This window comes from Mus caroli, unplaced genomic scaffold, assembly GCF_978045245.1.
Source record: "Mus caroli unplaced genomic scaffold, Mus_caroli_1 scaffold_16, whole genome shotgun sequence".
Taxonomy (NCBI): Eukaryota; Metazoa; Chordata; class Mammalia; order Rodentia; family Muridae; genus Mus; species Mus caroli.
Genome location: NW_028227271.1, coordinates 71,483,410 through 71,506,037, shown reverse-complemented (window position 1 = coordinate 71,506,037; position 22,628 = coordinate 71,483,410). Strand labels below are relative to the sequence as shown.

At 39.2% G+C, this 22,628-nt stretch overlaps 1 protein-coding gene across 3 annotated transcripts in view; it reads left to right on the top strand.

Moving 5' to 3' along the window:
- Positions 1 to 21,400, top strand: part of Sdc2 (syndecan 2) — a 208,099-nt gene extending 186,699 nt beyond the window's left edge. For 2 of the 3 annotated variants that reach the window (XM_085832013.1, XM_021183965.3), the window contains exons 2-5: positions 4,201 to 4,312; positions 10,947 to 11,083; positions 16,182 to 16,317; positions 19,046 to 21,400. In XM_085832013.1, coding sequence (XP_085688139.1) covers positions 4,201 to 4,312; positions 10,947 to 11,083; positions 16,182 to 16,317; positions 19,046 to 19,209 — 549 coding nt within the window. In that variant the 3' untranslated portion in view covers positions 19,210 to 21,400. Of the gene's footprint in view, positions 1 to 3,904; positions 3,927 to 4,200; positions 4,313 to 10,946; positions 11,084 to 16,181; positions 16,318 to 19,045 lie in introns of those variants that run through there. The other variant, XM_021183966.3, reaches the window with a different exon arrangement.
- The last annotated feature ends 1,228 nt before the right edge of the window (positions 21,401 to 22,628 follow it).

Here is a 22,628-nt window from a genome sequence, read left to right as displayed (position 1 = left end):
TTTGTGTCTGCTCATGTTCACTCTTTTTTGAGTCTTCACCTTCCCTATACACTATTGTGCAATCACACACATGTGTATGCACAAATGCAAACAAATACACATACACACATGCACATGCACACACATATACATACACACACACACACACCACTACCACCACCACCATACACCACTGAGCGTTCTGTATAACTAAGGACCTACAAGTACTGGATCATAGAGTTGTGAATTATGAGTTTCTTAAGAATAAGTTTTAAGAATTTTTCCCATTTTTGGAACTCCACATTTTTCTATGATTAGGTTAAATGGAATATATATGGGGAAATGGTAAAAAGCTTGGAAAATTGTTAGATAGTAGACCAGTCTCTTTAAACAACCCCTTACAATGAGTGCTTGTAAATACCCAAGGGGTTGTTCCTCTGTCAGATCCATCACAGTAAAAGACAGGAGTGTCTTTGTCCAAAGAGTTCTTTCTTTCTGTTGCATTTTAAAGATGAGATATTTCTCATAATTAATTAAAGACAACAAGCACCTGTGGCTCTAGGCAACACCAAGTTCCATAGAGGGAATTGGATTGGTAGGATGTTAAGTAGAGAAGAAAATGTTGAGACAGTTCCTCCTGGCTCAATCTCTAGCTAGTTTCCTCTACTTCCATGCTTTCCACAGGTTCCCTTCTGATCCTGAATTTGTTGTGAAAGGCCAGCTTTGTTCTCTGAGCCCTATTAGCCCAGGGCATCAGCTCTTCATAGCCATGATGAGACCCAAATTAAACAGCCTCTGTATGAAATCCCACATTTCCACTGCTGGCCTCTGTGCTTCTCCTCCCAGTCACTTCCACACTGTCACTCTGTGCCACTGAACCACTAAGCATGTGCAGAGCATGTACTGTCAAGGGGAGTGTATGTATATCTAGTTGTGAGATCCCCTTAGCATGACCTTAGAGAGATGCACATCACATCTTAAGGAAATGCTGGTATATAATTTATTAGCCTTTTCAGCATGTTAACTGCAAAATCTTTTACCAACACAGGGTGTGAACACTTCAGAAATGGTGTTTGTCTTGTTTGGGACAGTGTTTCAGAGGAATGGGTTCATAGAGCAGTAGCTGATACAGGTGAAAAAGGTCCTTTTGCTCTCAAAGTGGACTCTATACAAGAATGTGGTTGATTTCCACTTTGTTGCCAGTGTTTCTGAAATTAGAGCAGGGAGGAATGATTTTAATTTGATGTCAAAATTACTTGCATCCCAATGAATGATGGAGGAACAAATACTTTTGGCTGCTTCCAAATACATCAGACATCTGGACAGCCCTGAACTACCCTGATGCTATAAGACCAAAGTGGCTTCAACCAGACTCTAGACGTTACCTGGCCCTATCTCAAGTCCTATCATAATCCAAGCCCTGCAGCCACCTCTTATACCAGTGGCTGTTCATGCTACTCAGTGTGCTAAAATATGTTGCTGGGATACTCTGAGAGAATCCCACCTACCAGGCATTGGTACAGAATGATTGTCCTGATAACTGGGTCATGTAACACTAAAAACCTGATTGGTATATAAGAATTAATTATCTCATTATTAACACTACCATCTCAGATTTCTTTGAGAAAGAACAAAGAAAAGACTGAAACATATTTGTTATTAAGAAAGGAGAAACTAGTTTCTAAAATCTTCTTACTTTAAGAACCCTGGGTCACTTAATGAGATGCAGTGCAAAGTGTGGGAATTGTGGGACAGGTTACCTCCCAGGCTTGAATTCAAGAGCTTTTAACTATCAAGATCCTAGAGGTCTTACAATGTATGTTACTGAAACCTGAATCAAAGGTTGCTTAAACCAGTGTCATTTAGTAATCTCAGTTGACAAATATTTATTTGCACTTTGAACTGGACAAAGAATAAGGTCATGCAGGTATTCCAGACCTGGATGAAAACTTTGTTTCCATCCAGAAGCTGGGAGAATACGCAGGAGCTAATTAAAAACAACAGGAAACTCTCTCTTCCGTGGTGCATGTGCTGCAGAGGCAGAAAAAGCAAGTTCATAACCAGGGGACTTCTCTAGAGAAGCCAGTGTGTTTTGAAAACCAGGCAGGATTTGACAGGGTAGATAGTTCCTTAGGTAATTTATAAAGACAAGGTTTAATCCAGGCAGAAACCAACAGCATCTCGAGGCAGGTAGTTCAACAAAAGGAGTGTTTTCTGGGCACCTACTTTATTCCAGGCACTAAGATTTAGTAGTGTGCAGTGGGGAGGCTTTCAGGGAGGTCCTGCTGTTGAGTCTAAGATGCCTTGTACACCAACAAATGCTTACTTTTTATTATATAAAACTACAGGTCATTTTTATATAAAATAACAGTTCCGCATACCCAGATTTTTCCTGTGTACTTTAAGTCGTCTCCTGGCTAATTATAATGATTGTGTTAATAGCTGTTGTTTATTATCAGTACCGATTTTTAAAAAAATTTATATTCACATTATTTTGTGACAGGGTCTTATTAAGTAGCCCAGGCTGCCCTTAAATGTGTGATTGTCCTACCTCAGATTCATTAGTACCATTATATATTTACACACACACTGTTTTTCAACCTACAGTAGTTTGAATTCATGTATGTATGAATGTATATCCTAGGAATGTTGGGGGCTATGTGCACAGCCTTCTCCCACCAGAGAGTTGAGAATGTAATAGGGTCAGAGAATGCATGAGGCTAGAGTATGCAGAAGTCCCTACTCAGTTTGCAAGCTTTGAGAATTAAAATATGGAATGATCAGAGGCTTGGAGACTGGTATTTTGTAGAACTGCCTCAGATTACAGATGAATCTAACTGTCAGTCTGGACAGCTCCAGGACATTCTTGGCTGCTGTGAGAGGGGTGTTACTCATGCCTGCAAACCAGCCTGCTGCAACCCAAATCCCTAAGGGCTGTGGCCTCTTAATTGCTCAGTGTGATATCTCAAAGTGATTCCCATCCTTCTTTGTTCCTTGGCATCAAGGCCCATGGAGATTGTAGGCTAACATTTAATATCCTCCTGCCTCTCCAGCAAGCCCCTGAAACTTGAGAGGACCAAGTGTTGCTTTCAGAGTGTGCCCGCTAGTTTTCCCAGGGAGGTTCATGCATATTGACTGTTGAAACCAAGTTTTATTTTTAGTAGAAATCTAGTGGAAACCAATATAGTAAGGGGAATTTTTTAAAATATAATTCCATGAGGGACAAACATTCCAATTTGATCGTTAAAAATAGGACTAAAATGAATGTCATCTGTTCCAAAAACTGCTAGTCTGAGATACTGGTAGTAAAATATCAATTTACTAAATCCTTTTTTAAAAAAAATTCCACTTCTGTTCTGTCTGCAATTCATGCAAGTTACTTCTTGGGCAAACATAGACTGAATTTTAATCATGGCCTCTTCTTGAAAAGCTGAGAGGCTCTGGAAATGGGATACTTGGTGACTCAATCCCGCTGCACATCAAGCCTATGACTTGCTGTCACCAAGTGCCAGTAATACAAGAAAAAGTACTCTTGTGGGTTTATCTGTTTGTCATTAAACTTTGCTAAGCCAGCAAGCCTGAGAAGTAGGCTTGCCATGGACTTTCACCATTGGCATATGAGCTCCACAGGCCCTGTTCCACACAGATTACCTTGCCTGATGTCAGTGTGGGTCTGGTCTGTACAGAAATCTCTGGTTTTCCCTAGCAACTGGAGAGCACTTATCTGTAGTGAGAAAGCCAAGCATGGCCAAGCCTGCTAAGTATCTGGCATGTATACGTCCCTAAGTGATTATTTAGCCTAGTGTCATAATATCTTGCTTTATGTTTCCAAGAAAATCGTAAATGATTTAGGCATTCTGTAGCTTAACATTAATCACTAAGTAATCTCATTTGTGATAGAATGAATGTCTGAGATAGTTTAGTAACTTAGAACAACAGATACTCAGGTAAGTGAAGTGGGGTGGAATGAGCTAAGTCTATGCCAGACTTGGATGTCTGTGTGGTCATTATTATATAAGATTAGCTTCCTTGGGGTTGTGTGTGTGTGTGTGTGTGTGTGTGTGTGTGTGTGTGTGTGTGAAGGGTGGTTAGACAGGAGAATACAGAACACAGATGTAAAGTGACAGATCATCAATACAGCATATGCAAAATGTGAACAGTAGGCAAAGCAGAGCCTTTCTTAATCTGACCATCCTGAATTGCTTATCTTTCCTTTCTCAGAGAACAGAGCTGACATCCGATAAGGACATGTACCTTGACAACAGCTCCATTGAGGAAGCTTCAGGAGTATATCCTATTGATGATGATGACTATTCTTCTGCCTCAGGCTCAGGTAAGGCTGCCTACTGGATGCCATTCTCTATACCCTGGCACACATACATTTCGCTGTGCCTTCTTCCGTTACAAGCACAGCATGTGTCATAGTCATGAGCATGGTTTGGGGATACAAATTCCAGTTCTTTGTAGTTCAAGCTATGAGAACTTTGGAACCTAACTTTGCTGACTCTCAGTTTCATTATTTATAAGTGGAAATAAATAACTATATTTACCACTGAGTTAGGTATTTGTCTCTGTGAAGAGACACCTGACAGCAACTCAAAAGGGAAAACATTTAATTGAGGATGGCCTACAGTTTCAGAGACTTAGTAATTATCATCACGGCAACATGCATGGCAGTGTGCACACAGACATGGTGCTGGAGGAACCAGAGTTCAACATCTTGATCCGCAGGCAGCAGGAGACTGTGTGCCACACTAGGTATAGCTTGAGCATAGGAGACCTCAAAGCCTATCCTCACAGTGACATACTTCTTCCACACCTACTTCACCAAGGCCACACCTCCTAATAGTGCCACTTCCTATGGCCAAGCATTCAAACACACAAGTCTATTAAGGCTGTACCTATTCAAACTACCACAATCATATAAAGGTTTTCATGGATAAATGGAGTTGAGGAGATAGCTTTCAGTTTTATTGTTAAAAATTTCAGAATATGGTCATAGAAACCACCGCTCAAGAAACCTTTCAAATACCCATTTCATAAAATGTCTGCTCTATGTTAAGATTATACACAAAAACAAAAACTTACAGTCTTTTAAAGTATATTGCTCATAAGTAGGAGGAACAGAACCACAGCTATGTAACATAAAGATAGATTTATGTCTTTGATTTCTTCAGTGTATTAGTTGTTTGTTGTCTCTGCAATGTTGCCTAACAAACCATCCCAACACTAAGTACTTTGAAGCAGTGGGCATTTGGTTAATTCATTATTCTGAATGTTTCCCAGTTAGAGGTTGGCTCTACATGTGCTTACAGCTGATGCTTGGCTGATTTTGGCTTAGCTCTGTCGTGAGCAGGCTTGGCTTTAGTCCACATGGGCCCTTCAGTCTCTAGGTGACCAGCCATATTTTCACAGAGTGAAGCAAAAATCTAATCCTAAACTTGCAGTTTGGTACAATGTCATTTCTATATGTATGTGCATGTGTAGGCATGTGTGTACTTATGTACATATGAATGTGAGTTCATGTGTGTATGTTGATGGTACCAGTGATCAAAGACAGTATGTTTGCTTTATTCCAAGAAGCTGAAAGAAGTGTCACAAGAGAAGAAGGCTCTTAGTTTTAGATGATTTGTTTCGTCCTGTGTGCTTATGTGGGACATAATGATTAGAATATGAATTGGAGGAGGCCATTCACCTCATAGTTGACAGGAATGAGATAATACAGAAGGCAGTGATAACTGGGTATAACTTCCCAATGCATGCCCTGCTGTCGACATCTAATGCCATCTAAATTTTATAATACCTTGCAAAATAGCACCTCTACATATGAATCAAGGAGAGAATACATGAGTCTATGAGGGCACATTTCATATTCAAATCATAATACCCCATGCATGCATACAACTGAACAATGTTTCCAGCCCCAAGTTGCACCTCTTAATTGAAACAGCTATCAACATATTACAGAGGATGTAGGTACATGGAGGAGTAAATGTGCTTGGACACTTTCCCCCAATATATCTTACCTGGAAATGTTTCACCTGTGCAAGGAATGGCTCCCAAGAAACTGAGAAAAGGGAAGAGCTGAATATGTAGTCAGTGGACAAACCAGAAATCTTTGGTGTGTAGCATATAGAAAAGTCTTAGCAAGACCTTTCTTTCTTAGTGTGTTTATTGCAGATAAGATTTAACTATGGTAATAGTTATTATCCTGAATATAAATATGTGCCAGTGCAGTTGACCTAGGTTTCAGAATGTCCTAGAACAAAGAAAGGTCAATTGTTTCTGGTGAAAATCTAGACTTATAAGGGTGTTTCAGTTTGAAAATGACCGATCTGAAAATATAGAGGCAGTAGCTGACCTAGTAACATCCTGCTGTAAAAATAGTTCTAGTTATTCAAGGGAGTGTGATGCATTCACATATGCAGAACAAGTGTGAAAGAGTTGCTCTCTGAAACCCACAACACTATTAATATCTTACACTCATGATACCTCTTTTGTTTAGCATCTCAAAAGTGCCTTGTAACTGTCATTTCAAAATGCCTTGGGGAATAATAAACATGCATCTTTGTGGTCCCCATTTCATCACAGATCTTAGTATTCAAGGGTCGTGGGGGATCGTTATGGGTTGCTCAACTCATTTTGCTGACTTCGCCCAAGATTTTGTTTACATTTAGTATAAGGGAAATGGGTATATGCCTCCCTGACTCATCCAGTTATTGGAGTGTCACATTTGAAGCCCTAAACGTACTCATCATATGGACTAGATGGAGATGAGACTTAAATGTGGGCAAATTTCTCTAGCCACAGATCTAACTGTAGGTAAGTTTTTGCTGAAAAAAAACAAAACAAAACAAAACAAAACAAAACAAAAACAGAAAAAGAATTATTCTTGGCTTTAGAAACTATCTTGAGCTTTGCTATGGATATTTTTTCCACTTACTAGTCTGTGTAAGTAAAATTTGTGAAACACTTTGTGCTGGGAAATGCCTTATCCATATAACTCTGTTATAAATCAGATATCCCTGATTCTATTATCACTTCTACTTTCAGTTGATACAATCCACAGTGCAGAGAGATGAAGGAGCTTACTTTCATTGATCCATGTGAGGCTGTCAGAAAGTAAGGGACCAGGAAGCAAGAAGTGTGGCTTTAGAAAAGGCCTTGCCTTTCAGCCCTTGAGGTTTTACCTCTTATGTTGGAAATCCCCATTTTACCATTAATAGGCTTTGCCTTACAAATGTCCACTGAAATCAGTGTGTCATTCAATGTACCACCTGGCCTTCTTCCTCTCATGCTATCCGGTAGGAAAGCAAATGTCCCAGAACAGAATGTCTAAAGGCCCAGAGAGTCCATTCCAGCAAGAAGAAAAGACCTACATTACATAAATATAGATTCAGAATGGGAACCAACAAACTGAGAATCTTCACAAGCATTTGTGAAGCCTTTCACACCAAGGGCTAAACTTTTAAAACACACACAGAAAAAGATGTTTTTCAAGCCCAAGAGAGCAAGAATTTATTCACACAACTCTAGAAATTAAAAAAGAAATCATTATAATGCTGTGTGATTGGTGACAACAGAAGGCACTGACCAACAGAAATAAATACTAGAATTCTGGTTAAAGATGACAAATTGAGCAGAAAACCTGCCACATTCAAGATAAAGTGAAATTAAAAGAGTAGAGCATGAACTCATCAGGATGGTGATGCAGTAACCCCAACAAAACCCAAAGATGCAATGGTTGTACAGCACCAGTCTTGGCAGCCATGAAAAGACTGAACTGGCAGTTCAGAACTGGGAGGCACCAGGACCGTGCTGCAGAAGGCCGCAGGGGTCCAGAGATGATGGCATAAATGGGGAGTGAAAGTGAATAGCCTCAGGGTAAATAGTTGAAAATCTCTTTAAGAAACAAATAGACCCTTCCCTCCATCATAAGATAACCCTCCACAGATTGATTATTGAAAATAAAGTATGGTATTGAGCAAGGGAGTCCAAAAGAACTTCTGTCCCATAAAAGTTCAAGTTCCCATTATTGAAACCACCATGCATTACAGACATGAAACTCAAAGGATCTGAGCTGGATGAGACCTGAAAGCCTCAAAAGGAAGAGGGAACAGAAACTCAGAAAAAGAAGAAAATGTACAGAAAAACTAATTCCAAGAGGCAAGATGTTTTAATGGTAAAACAAGAAGGGGACACAACAAAACAGGAATGTTCCTGAGAGTGAAACTCCAGTGTTAGAAATAAGAAACTTACTGGAAAATGAAGACATGCAAAAGATAGTTATTTGTTGAGCACATATTTATTAAGCACCTTCTTTAATGTGGGAACAGACATCATTCATTCTAGGAACACTACAGTAAACAAGCAAATGAACAAACAAATAAATATTAATGCTTTCTATCATAGGGAATCACTTCCCTTTATCTGTTTTTCCAAATTTCATTCATTTTGTTCATTCATTTCTTTTCTAGTGAGAAAGAGTGTTAATCCATGTAGTGCTGAGTTCTTGGCTATTGCATGTCTGCAGGGAGCCACCCTTGAACCCTTTCCAATAGCACTACTTCTCTTGTATTTTCAATCTCTTCCACTATATGATATTTTTGCCATCTCAAAACTCAGAACTAATCAAAACATGAAAAGTGTAAACTCTCTTTTACCTGACTGCCTTTCTCATGGAAATTCTCTGTTTTCTCTAACATTTTATAGTCAACCTTCCCAAAGATGGCGTGGTGTGGTCCTTCATCAGCTCCTGTCCTACCCATGCCCTCTGTCTGCCTTCCCCTGCCATCCACTACTGATACTTTTTAAGATCATCAATGTCTTCCACGTTGGAAATATTCACAAATATTTTATTTTTAAAACTTGTTCTAAGTCATCTTGATTCATTTAGGATACTATAACAAATATTTTAGAGTGGGTAACTTAAAACAAACAGCATAAGTATATTGGTCACAGTTGTGCAGGCTGGGAAGTCAAAGATTACATCAGTGGATGTGGTTTATATGAGTGTTTTCTTTCTGCTTCCGAGGTGATACCTTCTTGTTGCATTTTTAATAGAATAGGCAAACTAGTTCCCATTGGCCTCTTTTATAAGGTGCTAATTCATTTACAAGGCAGATAGAACTCTCACTACCTAATTACCTCTTTTTTGTTGTTGTTGTTGTTTTTCTTTTTTTTTTTTTTTTTTTTTTTTTTTAGGTTTTTCGAGACAGGGTTTCTCTGTATAGCCCTGGCTGTCCTGGCACTCACTTTGTAGACCAGGCTGGCCTCGAACTCAGAAATCCGCCTGCCTCTGCCTCCCGAGTGCTGGGATTAAAGGCGTGCGCCACCACGCCCAGCTTGTTGTTTTTCAAGACAGGGTTTCTCTATATATCTCTGGCTGTTCTGGAGCTCACTCTAAACCAGGCTGGCCTCAAACTCAGAAATCTGCCTGCCTCTGCCTCCCAGGTGCTGGGATTAAAGGCATGTGCCACCACTGTCCAGCCCCTAATCACCTCCTTAATATCCCTTTTAAAAATTGTAGTGGAGACAACATTTCTACATATGAACTTGGGATGGGACATAACATAAGGAGAAATCATTGTTATTAAACACATAGGCCCTGGTGGGCGATCAAGCATGTGCACACACCAATGCACACTAAAAATCTTAAAAGAGGAGGACTAAAGTGGAGCCATAAAGGATACTTGTTATTTGCGATTTTAGTGGAGGAGGATAAATATATCTGTTTATAATAGCACAAAAGTAGGAGAAAATAGGGAAGTTGTAAACTGTCAAAGAAATAGAGTGTATCAAGGAGGTGGTAGTTCACAGTGTACAATGGTGAAAGGAATGTGTTAGTCAGGTTCCATTACCATCACAAAATATCTAAAATTAGCAACTTAATGAAGAGGAAATGTTATTTGGCTCCCAGGTTTGAAGGCTTTCCCCATGGTATAATGGCCTGTTGCTTTGGCGCCTGTAGCTAGGCAAAGCATCATGCTTAGAGTGCCTCAGTTAAGAAAAGAGACACAGGAAGAGGTCATGGTCACAGTATACTGTTGAAGGGACTGATCCCAGAGACTGATTTTCCTTGAAACCTCACCTTTTAAAGCAGCAGTTCTCCACCTGTGGGTTACAAGCTGTTTGGGGGTTACATATCATATATTCTGCATATCAGATACTTATATTACAATTCATAACAATAGCAAAATTACAGCTATAAAGCAACAACAAAATCATTTCATGGTTGGAGGTCAACACAACATGAGGAACTGTATTTAAAAGTTACAGCACTAAGAAGGTTGAGAATCATTGTTTGAAAGGTTTCACTATCTTCCAATAGCATTGTGAGTTGATAGCCAGTCTAGCACATGGGCTTTGGGGGACATTTATGCAGCCAATACAAGACGAGCTCTTTAAGTGTGTTTTAATATAAAGCCATTATATATGACAACATGGAAAATATTGATGATCTCAACAAAAAATATCAGTAGTGGGTGGCAGGGCAAGGCAGATAGAGGGCATGAGGAGGACAGGAGCTGATGAAGGACCACACCACACCATGTTGACTATAAAATGTTAGAGAAGATATTTTCCATGAGAAAAACAGTCAGGTAAAAGAGAGTTTATACTTTTCATGTTTTGATTAGTTCTGAGTTTTGAGATGCCAAAAATATCATATAACAGAAGAGATTGAACATGCAAGAGAAGCAGGGCTGTTAGGAAGGGTCAAGGGTGGCTCCCTGTAGACATGCAATAGCCAAGAACTCAGCACTGTGTGGAGATTAACACTATTTTTCACTGAAAAAAAATTACCATATACCCAGGGGCCCTGCAAACTTACTGAAGCCCATAGGTCTATTTGTGCTAGAAACTTAGGCCTGGTAACTTGAGAGCATGATTCTGAATAATAATGCCTGATAATGTACAGAACTGTGTCATGAGTCACATGATAAACTTATCTTCACTTTTTTTCCTAGGAGCTGATGAAGACATAGAGAGTCCAGTTCTGACAACATCCCAACTGATTCCAAGAATCCCACTCACGAGTGCTGCTTCCCCCAAAGTGGAAACCATGACGTTGAAGACACAAAGCATTACACCTGCTCAGACTGAGGTGCATTGTCTGGCATTGTGAATACTGCTGTCTTTTGACTGCACAGAACTGTTTTCTGTGAGAGAAGCCCCACATAAAATTATATGAGGGCTAATAACCCTTCCACTGTATTGCTATAAATGGCTCTTTGCTCTTTCTTCCTACATTTTACAGTTGACTTGCTTACTGTTTTTATCAGCTAGGACTATCTTCTTTAGGGATATACTGTTTTTAAAATGGCACTTTTCCTTGCAGAACTTCTGTAGCCCAGTTACAAGACAAACTATTAAGCTACTTAGCTGAGAGTCCGATTTTCTTTTCCTCATGTTAAAAAAAAAACATTGTAAACTTTACATTCATTGGACCAGGTTAAGGAGCGATGATATGGGTCTTGTCTTAAGATCTCAATGAGTGTCTATACCCTCCATCAGTGTTGCATACGCTTGCTCTACTCTCAGATACATGTGTACCTGGTGTAGCTGCATTTATTTGTTGTGAGAGCTTAATAAGAATGAGACCTTGGACTTAGAATAGGGAAAACACCTAAGTAATGAAAACACTGAGTTTATGCTTTGATTTTGTTAACATTATATTACAATTAGCTAGCCTTCCACTGATAGATACACTGTTTAATATGGAAATTAGATATTAGAATCCAGTGAAGGCCTAAGCATTGAATCCTGGATCTAGTCAAATTTCTTGGATCGTTAGAAAGATTGGATGTGAATATTGCATAGCAGGCACCTGAGCTCTTGTTCCTTGATTCACGGTGTAAGCATTAGTTGAATTTGGTGAAGCAGATGAGATCAAGCCAGTTCACCAAGTGAGCATGTGTAATAATTTAGTGGTAGACTTTACACACATTAGGGATGGCATGCTGCTTATGAAAACTTAACAACACAAGCACCTGTTTTTTCAGTTCACCCATCTGTTGATTTACAAATAAGATGCTGCCAAGCTCTTGCAGCATGCAGGTTTTGTGGCAGGCTTTGTGGGATAAAAAGCACCCCTGTGTTAGCAGGAACATTGGCAGGCTTTTCTTAGTCGAGTATCTGGTCCTCCGCTTTCTTGATTTTCCTGACTCATGAGTCCATCAAGTCATAGCACACAACTCCCTGTTGACAAAGCTCCCTGCAGACATGCAGTAGCCAAGAGCTCAGCGATGTGTGGATACTCTCTCTAGGCTTATAAAGCATTGGCACTATTGCCAGCAGTGCCATTCCACAGCCAGGAACCAGAAAGGCAAGGAGATACTCTGAGAGAACTGGGGCAGACATACCTAGCATTTCCTGGGAGCTGTTCCAGGAGCTGGAGAAAGTACCCAAGGAGCTGAAGGGATCCGCAACCCTATAGGTGGGAATTGATATATATTGGGAATATATCATATAATATAATATAAATAATATTATATTATTATTTAAATATTATATTATAAATATATTTAATTATTATATTAAAAATATAATAATATAAATTGGGAAAAGATATATATAAAAAAAAATCTTCCAATTTAGCATATAAAAAATAAAATAAAATAAAATAAAATAAAACAGATGAGGAAAGGAGAAACAAAAAGCAGCAGGTGCTTTTGGTGATAGAATCAGAATCGCTGAATATGTCAGAGCAGGCAGGTATGCCAGAATTAAATGAAGCTTGTGGAAAGCCTGTGGAAAGATGGGCTTGGTCTCTCCCACAATTTTACGTGATCTTTTATAACAATGTGAACTGTTATGAACTAACCAGTACCCCGGAGCTCTTGACTCTAGCTGCATATGTATCAAAAGATGGCCTAGTCGGCCATCACTGGAAAGAGAGGCCCATTGGACACACAAACTTTATATGCCCCAGTTCAGGGGAATGCCAGGGCCAAAAAAATTGGGAATGGGTGTGTAGGGAAGTGGGGGGGAGGGTATGGGGGACTTTTGGGATAGCATTGGAAATGTAATTGAGGAAAAGATATATATAAAAAAAGAATATCTTCCAATTTAGCATATAAAAAATAAAATAAAATAAAACAGATGAGGAAAGGAGAAACAAAAAGCAGCAGGTGCTTTTGGTGATAGAATCAGAATTGCTGAATATGTCAGAGCAGGCAGGTATGCCAGAATTAAATGAAGCTTGTGGAAAGCCTGTGGAAAGATGGGCTTGGTCTCTCCCACAATTTTACGTGATCTTTTATAACAATGTTTTCAACTCAGTGACCATTAAGACTCAATATCGCAGAGTCAGAAACTCTCTTGCTGAAGTTTTGGCTTCTAATCTTCAATAGTTATATCCTAAACAAACCGCTGTTTGGTATAAATTTATGGTCTAATGACAAGTATGGATTGAAAATTGATTTAAGTTTATAGAAATTGGTCCTAAAACATAATGAATTGGCCTTTGCTAAAAGACATTTCGTGGATGAGTTAAGAAATTAACGATCTCTGAACATTTTCATGCAAATATTTTATTTTTAGTTCTATTTAATGAGATTACAAGAATTCATCCACTCATGGGAGTTCTATTCAGTGTACATCAAACATTGGTCTAGGTGTCCATGATGAAGATATTGATAATGAATAACACTAGCAGCAATGTAATTTTCTGTTTATAATTACGTGGTACGGCTAGATTAAACCTTGCCATTAGAGAAAATTTTGTGTTTTAATAGGTCTCACAGTGGCATTACTGTCATGGGTATAGATATTCTATCCACTGTGTTGTACAGCTATGTGACTGAAGAATAGAAAGAGACCTTTCTTCATTTTGTGAAGCCTAGTTTCTTTTCACAGCCTCTAGAATCCAGACATGGATTCAATAAACTTTCAGTTGGCTTCATTCAATTATGTGTGCTCCCTTTTCATAATTACACAGAGCACCTTGAGGCTTATGTACTGACTGAACACTCGTCTAAGTGCCATTTCTGTGGAGAGCCTTCTAGATCATCACTTGAATTAATTCTTTTGTGTCCTTATTCAGAAGTTGAGTCAAAGGGAACTGAGCAAGTCAACTCTTAAATGACTTTAGGGACTTAAAATATTAACAAGTAAAACCTTGTAGCTTATCTAATAATAAAGATAATAAGCATTACATAAACTTGGGGTCAAAGCTTCAGTATCTTTCTTTTTTTTTTTTTTTTTTTTTTTTTTTTTTCGAGACAGGGTTTCTCTGTATAGCCCTGGCTGTCCTGGAACTCACTCTGTAGACCAGGCTGGCCTCGAACTCAGAAATCCGCCTGCCTCTGCCTCCTGAGTGCTGGGATTAAAGGAGTGTGCCACCACGCCCGGCAGTATCTTTCTCATTTGCTAGTTTTCACTCACATCTTTCCCTGGATGCAAATGGGCATCATTCCATTCCTTGATTTTTTTTTTCTCTTCCCTTTGCCAATTTCTAAAAGCATAGTAACCAAAGCAATGCTAATGAGCAAGAAAGCATGTGCTTCCTTGATGAGGACTCAATAAGCCATTCTGCTGCCCTTCCTGCCAGATAACCAGTTACTGATGGGAATCCTATAAGAAGAAAATGGAGAGAACCTACAAAATACTGCCAACAGCCTTCTCTCATCTGCTTTACTTGGACACAGCAAGACTTAAAGGACCAACCATGTTTTCTATACTCAGACAGAAAACAGTGAAATATAAACTTGACTTTATATTTATACAGTGATAAAAATTATAATTATTTATAGAAAATATGGCAGCTTAAGATTTATGAAGTATATGGTTTCTTGTAGCTTGGGAAAAACTCTATCACATGTTATTACTGTATTTGGTGGAAACCTTGTGTGTTCTGATCACTAAAAGTAGTACCAATTGGTTCACATTGATCACTAGAGTTCAAGTGAATCCACCTGGTCTAGACTGTGGTCTCTTCTAGACATAAAGATGACTTTGAAACAGTCCAAGAAAATGAACTATTTTCTTAGATCTTTTGCCTTCTTTAATAGGATGTATTCCAGCCTTCACAAAACAGCTGAATGATTCACATGACTCTGCTTAAGATGGCTGGGAATTCATAGGAAAAACTGGAATAGGTTTGGCTAGGGAGGAGACTCAGTGTCTACTGATTTTGTAGTTGGTATTGTGTAAACCTGACAGTAGAGGTATCAGAGAGGAAGGAGCCTCAGTTAAGGAATTGCCTCTGAGAGATCCAGATAAAAGGCATTTTCTCAATTAGTGATCAATGGGGGAGGGTGTTCCTATCCCTGGGCTGGTGGTCCTGGGTTCTATAAAAAAGCAAGCTGAGCAAGCCAGAGGAAACAAGTCAGTAAGCAGCACCACTCCGTAACTTCTCCATCAGCTCCTGCTGCTAGGATCCTGCTAGGATCCTGCCAAGTTTGAGTTCCTGTCCTGCCTTCCTTCAATAATGAATAGCAATATGAAAGTTTGAGCAAAAAAAAAAAAAACAAAAAAACAAAAAACAAAACCTTTCTCCCCAACTTGCTTTCTGGTCATGATGTTTGGCCACAGCGATAGAAACCCTAATAAAGACACAGCTTAAGAGTTGACAATGTTTTCCCATCAGTAGTGTTAGCCAATGAGAAAGAAACTCACCTGTTAGAAAACCGCAGCTCATTAGAATCTTAACTTTTCTAAATCAGGCCTTCTCAAACCACACCATCATCTGAGGGACTTTAAATAACAATAAAAATCAGCAGACCAACTGAACAGAATACTCAAAGGGTGTGTGTGTGTGTGTATCGGTAGAGATTGACTGCCTCGTGGACCTAGAAGTCACTTAGCAAGCTGGCCAGAGCCTTAAGATTCTACCATGCCCCCAACACAGTGCTTTCATGTGACTTTAAGGGGACAAACTCAGGCTCTCATGCTTGCAAACAAGCAAGTACTTTATTGCCAGGGCTATCTTCCCAACCAGAAAGATTCTTAGAATTGTCAACTAAAACAACTATTTATATCATTCTTATCATCTTTGCTTCAATGATACTAGAACCACAAGCTATATGGGTCCAAACTGGGACTCACCAACTGGCATAATAAACATCATACACATTATTATTAATGATATTTACTAAACTTACGTTTATGGAAAGAAAATTGGGAATATACTTAGTATCGTTTCTTCTTCCCAGCACGTATCAAAAGAGAGATAATTGTGTTTTCTTTCTTCCCCACACCAGTCACCTGAAAAAACTGACAAGGAGGAAGTTGACATCTCTGAGGCAGAAGAGAAGCTGGGCCCTGCTATAAAAAGCACAGATGTGTACACGGAGAAACATTCAGACAATCTGTTTAAACGGACAGAAGTTCTAGCAGGTGAGTTGCTAGGAGTGTCAAGTGGGAAGGAACTTCAAGAGGCCTTCCTGGGATAGGTGACATTCAGAAAGCTTGCTGCACATTACAGGCCTTCAGGAAGCAATCTCCAGGCTTTTTATTTCAGAATGATAGGTGAGAAGTTAGGACTACTTTGTCTATTTTCTGTTAACTCCTTCAGTCTATCCCTTAGCCAGCCATTGATAAGAGGCTAACATAGGAGACAATTTCAGGTTACAGTCCATCATGGCAAGGACACCAAACTGACAGGAGCTTGAAGTAGTACATTGACTAGGCAAAGAACTGTTGAGTGTGGAGGCAGGGTGAGAGATGTCGGTCAGACAGTCATATTCAGGTGATCTTCCGAGTTCAAAACCAACTTCGGAGAAGGAAAAGGTACAGATGTTGCTGCTGCTGCTGCTGCTGCTGCTGCTGCTGCTGCTGCTGCTGCTGCTGCTGCTGACATGATAAGAATTTTGCCTCTAATTGAAATTCACCTAATGAAAGTACAGGTTGAGCCTCACTGAAACTGAGCATCTGCAATATTCTAAACCTCCAAAACTTTTTAAGCCCTGACATGATGCCACAAATGCCCTCAGGATGTGCACCCAAAACAGGAGCACACTACAGAAACTTTGTCCCATGAATAGAATTATTTGTTAACTTGTGTAAGTTTTCCTATGAACTATGTATATAAAATATATATGGAAATATAAATATATTTCCTGTTTAGGCTTGTATCTGATCCCTGATAACTTAATCCATGTATGTAAATATTAAAAAAAAAAAACAGACATGGAAACACTCTTGGTTCCAGATATTTCTGAAAAGAAATAGCCACTGAAGCCTGTCCTGATATTTGTTTTAAAGAGGAAGATGTGCAAGATTTAAAAACATTTAATTTATACAATGGTCTCCTCAAATTTAAGAATAAGTAGACTTCTGCATGCTTTCTATATTTACTCTTCTTTTTTTAAAAATCTATTATGTCATATTTTGTGCTTTTATTGTGATTAGAAGCTTACACTATAAAATGCAAGCACCAAACACAAGTATCTGAAAGTGTAGAGTTAGGTGAAATTACAGCTGGATTTTTCTTATGGAGGCTTTGTGTTGATACAATCAATGAACCTTTCTGAAAAATGACTCCTGATAATTCTGTTTAAAACTTGAGTTCTTCCCAATCACAAAAGAACATATATGGTATGCACTCACTGATAAGCGTATATTAGCCCAGAAGTTTGAAATACCCAAGATACAATTCACAGAGCACATAAAGCTCAAGTAGGACGATCAAAGTGTAGACACTTTGGTCCGTTTTAGAAGGGGGATCAAACAATTTGCAAAACACAAGAAAATCAAGAGGAAGGAAGACCAACGCATAGATAATTCATTTTTCCCTAGAATACGGAACAAAATACCCATGGAAGGAGTTACAGAGACAAAGTTTGGAGCTAAGACAAAAGGATGGACCATCCAGAGATTGCCCCACCTGGGGGGTCCATCCCATAATCAGCCACCAAATGCAGACACTATTGCATATGCCAGCAAGATTTTTGCTGAAAGGACCCTGATATAGCTGTCTCTTGTAAGGCTATGCCAGTGCCTGGCATATACAGAAGTGGATGCTCACCGTCATCTATAGGATGGAACACAGGGCCCTCAATGGAGGAGCTAGAGAAAGTACCCAAAGAGCTGAAGGGTTCTGCAACCCTATAGGTGGAACAACAATATGAACTAACCAATACCCCCAGAGCTCGTGTCTCTACCTGCATATGTAGCAGAAGATGGCCTAGTCAGCCATCACTGGGAAGAGAGGCCCCTTGGTCTTGCAAACTTTATATGCCCCAGTACAGGGGCATGCCAGGACCAAGAAGTGGGAGTGGGTGGGTTGGGGACCAGGGCGGGGGCGGGGAGTGTATAGGGGACTCTTGGGATAGCATTTGAAATGTAAATGAATAAAATATCTAATAAAGAATTAACAAAAAAGAAGGGGGATCAAAATACCCCTGAGAGGAGATCCAGAGACCAGGTTTGGAGCAGAAACTGAAGGAAAGGCTGTCCAGTGACTGTCCCACCTGGGGATCCATCCCATATACAGTTACCAAACCCAGACACTATGTGGCTGCCAAGAAGTGTGTGCTGACAGAAGCCTGTTATAGCTGTCTCATGAGAGGTTCTGCCAGTGGTGGGCAAATACAGAAGTGGATGTTCACAGCCATCCATTGGATTGAGCACAGGGTCCCCAGTGGAGGAGCTAGAGAAAGGACCCAAAGAGCTGAAGGGGTTTATAGCCCCATAGGAGGAACAACAATATGAACCAACCAGTACCCCCAGAGCTCCCAGGGACTAAACCACCAACCAAAGAGTACACATGGAGGGACTCAAGGCTCCAGCCACATATGTAGCAGAGGATGGCCTTGTGAGACATCAATGAGAGGAGAAACCCTTGGTTTTGTTAAGGCTATCCAGTATATTTCCAGTGTAGGGGAATGCCAGGACAGGGAAGTGGAGTGATTGGGTTAGTGAGCAGGGGGGAAGGCGAATGGATGGGTGCAGTCGAAGGGAAAATGAGGAGAGGGGATAAATTTTGAAATATAAGTAAAGAAATATATAATAATTAAAATAAAAACTTGAGTTCTCAAATCATTTATAAAAATATCAATAGGTTGGACCTGGCCAAACTAATTCCTGAAAGCCTTGACCTTCTCTTTTTCTTCTCTTCTCTCAGCCGTCATTGCTGGTGGTGTGATCGGCTTTCTCTTTGCCATTTTCCTCATCCTGCTGCTGGTGTATCGCATGCGGAAGAAAGATGAAGGAAGCTACGACCTTGGAGAACGCAAACCATCCAGCGCAGCTTACCAGAAGGCACCCACTAAGGAGTTTTATGCATAAAGCTCCCATTTAGTGTCTCTATTTAAGAGATCACAGAACTTTTCAAAATAAAGCTTTGGCATAGAATAATGAAGATCTTTGTTATCTGTTTTGTTCATTACAGAGCCATACTGGCCCTTTAATGATGAGAATTCCATTGTATTTAAAATTTTTCATGTATTTCTTTAGAATGACATAAAAGTAAAAAATCTAACATCTGCAGTGTTCTGTGAATAGCAGTGGCAAAATATTATGTTATGAAAACCCCTGACATTCATGGAATTGATTTGAACATCTATGTGCAAATACAAAAGATTGTGTTTGTCCTCTGGTTCAAAGATGACTGCTACTCCCCCTTGTCAGCAAGTCTCCAGTTAACCTTACTGAGTTGGTCTTCATTTATTTATCTCTTGTCCCTCTTCTCTACCCTCCCTTCTTGTCACCTTTCTTAAAAACAAAACCTTATGCCTTTTGTAGCTGTCATGGTGCAATTTGTCTTTGAATGATTACAATAATGGTAATTTAGTGTATATGTGATTTTTCTCAAATATGTTAACCTTAACCTCCACTTTATGTAATGTTTTTAAATATCAGACTATCCATTTATGCTTGCTTTAAGTTTCATTACATGTAGCTTCAAGCAGATTTGCAAAGGCAAATTAATGTGTAAAATTGGATTATTACTACGAAGCTGTTTAGTCCTAGCTATCTTCTTTTGGGAGGATTTGACATAACGGACAAGCCTCAGCAAACCCAAAGATGCTAACAGTATTTTGAGAAGTTGCTGCAGATTCCTTTGGCCACTGTACTTGTTAATTTCTTATAATTTGAAGGTACGAGAAAGAGTTTAAAGAAAAAAAATCAGTTTTTGTTCTTAAAATGCATTTAAATTGCAAACATCTTTTTAAGCCTTTGAAGTGCCTATGATTCTATGTAACTTGTTGCAGACTGGTGTTAATGAGTATAATATAACAGTTTTTAAAAAGTTGGTATTTTATAAGCACAGACAATTCTAATGGTAACTTTTGTAGTCTTATGAATAGACATAAATTGTAATTTGGAAACAACAAAAAAAACCTTCTGAATAAATCACATGGCCTAATATTGAAAATGTCACTGTTATAAATTTTGTACATTTCTTATCAAATGTACATCTCCCCTTGCTGTGACAGACCGTCTGCTCTCAGTCCGCTCTCAGTGACTATATGGGTTTGGTTTCTGAGTATCTCATGGTGTCTGTAAATCAAGACCAAAGAACCCCTCAGTGAGGCTGTTAATTACTAGATTTACCTCTGAGTTGTTCAGAGGAAATGTATGTATTATTCTGCATGTATTTGCGTGCAGGAACAGGATGACTGTCAGGGGATTTCAAGGTTGCAGCCTTTGTAGTGTAGCTACTGACAATATTGAGAGAGATGCCTTCTTTTGCAATTTACTCTTAAAAGTATAAATTCCAAAGAAGCGACCTTTCTAGAAGTAGGTGACTGGGGAAGAGACCTATAGAATTGCTTACCTGTCAAAGCTCCCCTACAGAAGAACCCTGTAAGCGACAACCACAGCTACTCCATGGGGTAGGAGGGAAGGTAGGGGGCTCTGCCTGTTGAATGACAGCCTGACTGCTTAAGATGGATATTTCTAGAAAAAGTAATGCCAGAGGAGGAGTTGGAGGCATAGAGGTGCCCCGGTTGGGTACTCACTGAACAGAGCATTTCCTTTTTCTGTTCTGCTTTCTATTTTACCATTAGTTTTTAGTTTTAAACTGTGAGCCATGGAAGTAGAAAGAAGACAGCAAGATCCGCAACTTTTCCAGCATAAAATTAACTTTTGATAAAGTTTGGCTACTTCGTTTGAGCACCTTCCCTGAGCTTGTCACAGAACACACTCAAACAAAACTAAAGTAACACTTGAAACAGTGCTGTGTCTGAATCTTTAATGGCCTTAATTCATACATTTCTGTCCAATTACAGCTGTAATTCACCATGTTAAAAGGAAGTGATGGGCCCTTCCAAAGCTGCACAATGCCCCTCAATTACAGAGGCTGAGAATGTAGTGGGTATACCTCTAACTGTGTGAAACAGTGGAAGTTAATTTGTAGAATAACTTGCTTGGAATATCTATGCCAGGGAAAAAAAATTCCTGGCAAATATTTTGTCACTGCTGTAAAGCACATTTGTTAAAAGTGCCAAAATAAAGTCTGTCATGCCGAAAGTAACCCATTGTATAGACTCACATCCACTTTTCTGTATGCTCTCTGCTTAGTGTGGAAAAAAAAAAAACTTTAAAGATATGGTAAATAATATCATAAAAACTGTTATTAGTCCTTACTGAGTTCAGAAAAAATTTGGTAAAATATAAATATTAAAGCCAGTGTGGTATTTCCTGCTTTTTAAAGCACATGTGAACAAACTCCCTGTGTGAGTATTGCTTTTTGTTTGAGAGACTGTAGCATTTCAAACTGTCCTGTTTTTAGCTCATGGTGGGCAAATGGGAAAAACACACTAAAGAATAAATACAAATTTTCATTACATGTTAAAAAGTACCCAAACTTGAAACAATACAGAAACTGCGCTCAATGTTAATAGTTGATAGTTTCTTGTCACATGTCACTATTTACCACTTTGATTCAATGCCCTTGTTGAGAATATACTGTAGTCAGTACAGTTGATGCAGGGTGTAGATAGAATTGTAATTAAGCAGTGCATACGTGTCTTATACAGATAGTCTAAAGGAACTAAAATGCCCTAAGAATAACTTCATAGTTCTTAGGTGCTTATTTGTTCAGAATCTAGACATATTCAAATTGCAAGAAAAAAATTTAAATGAGGAACAAAACCCTAAAAATATCACTAGGTTAGTTTGGGGTGATGGTTAATTTTTTTTACCAACTTGATGCAAATTAGGGACATTTGGGAAGAGGGCGCCTTCAGTGAGAAAATACTTTCATATGGTCAGCTTATAGGTAATTCCAAGCAGGTTTTTTTTGATTAATCATATGTAGAAGGACCTAGCCCACTGTGGATGGGAATGAGCAAACAGTGAAGAGCAAGCCAGTAAAGACCACTCCTCCATGGACTCTGCTCCAGCTCCTGCTTCCAGTTTTCTGCTTGAGTCCCTGCCTTAATTTCCCAAATTAATGAACTATGCCAGGGAAATATAAGCCAAAAAAGCCTTTCCTCTCTGGGTTGACTTTGGTCAATGCTTTATCACAGCAACACAAAGCAAACTAATTTGGTAAGTGGGATATTTTTAACCTCATTACAGTTAAATAAGAGAATAGAGGCAGTGTATTATTAAAAATATTTAGATGACATGTATCTGCAAGATCAGCTACATTGGAGACTAAGTCAGAGGAATCAGATCAGTCCAGGAATTTGGGACCAGATTGGGCAATGTAGCAACAACGCATTCCTCAGAATAAAGTCTAGAGCAGGGTTAAAGTG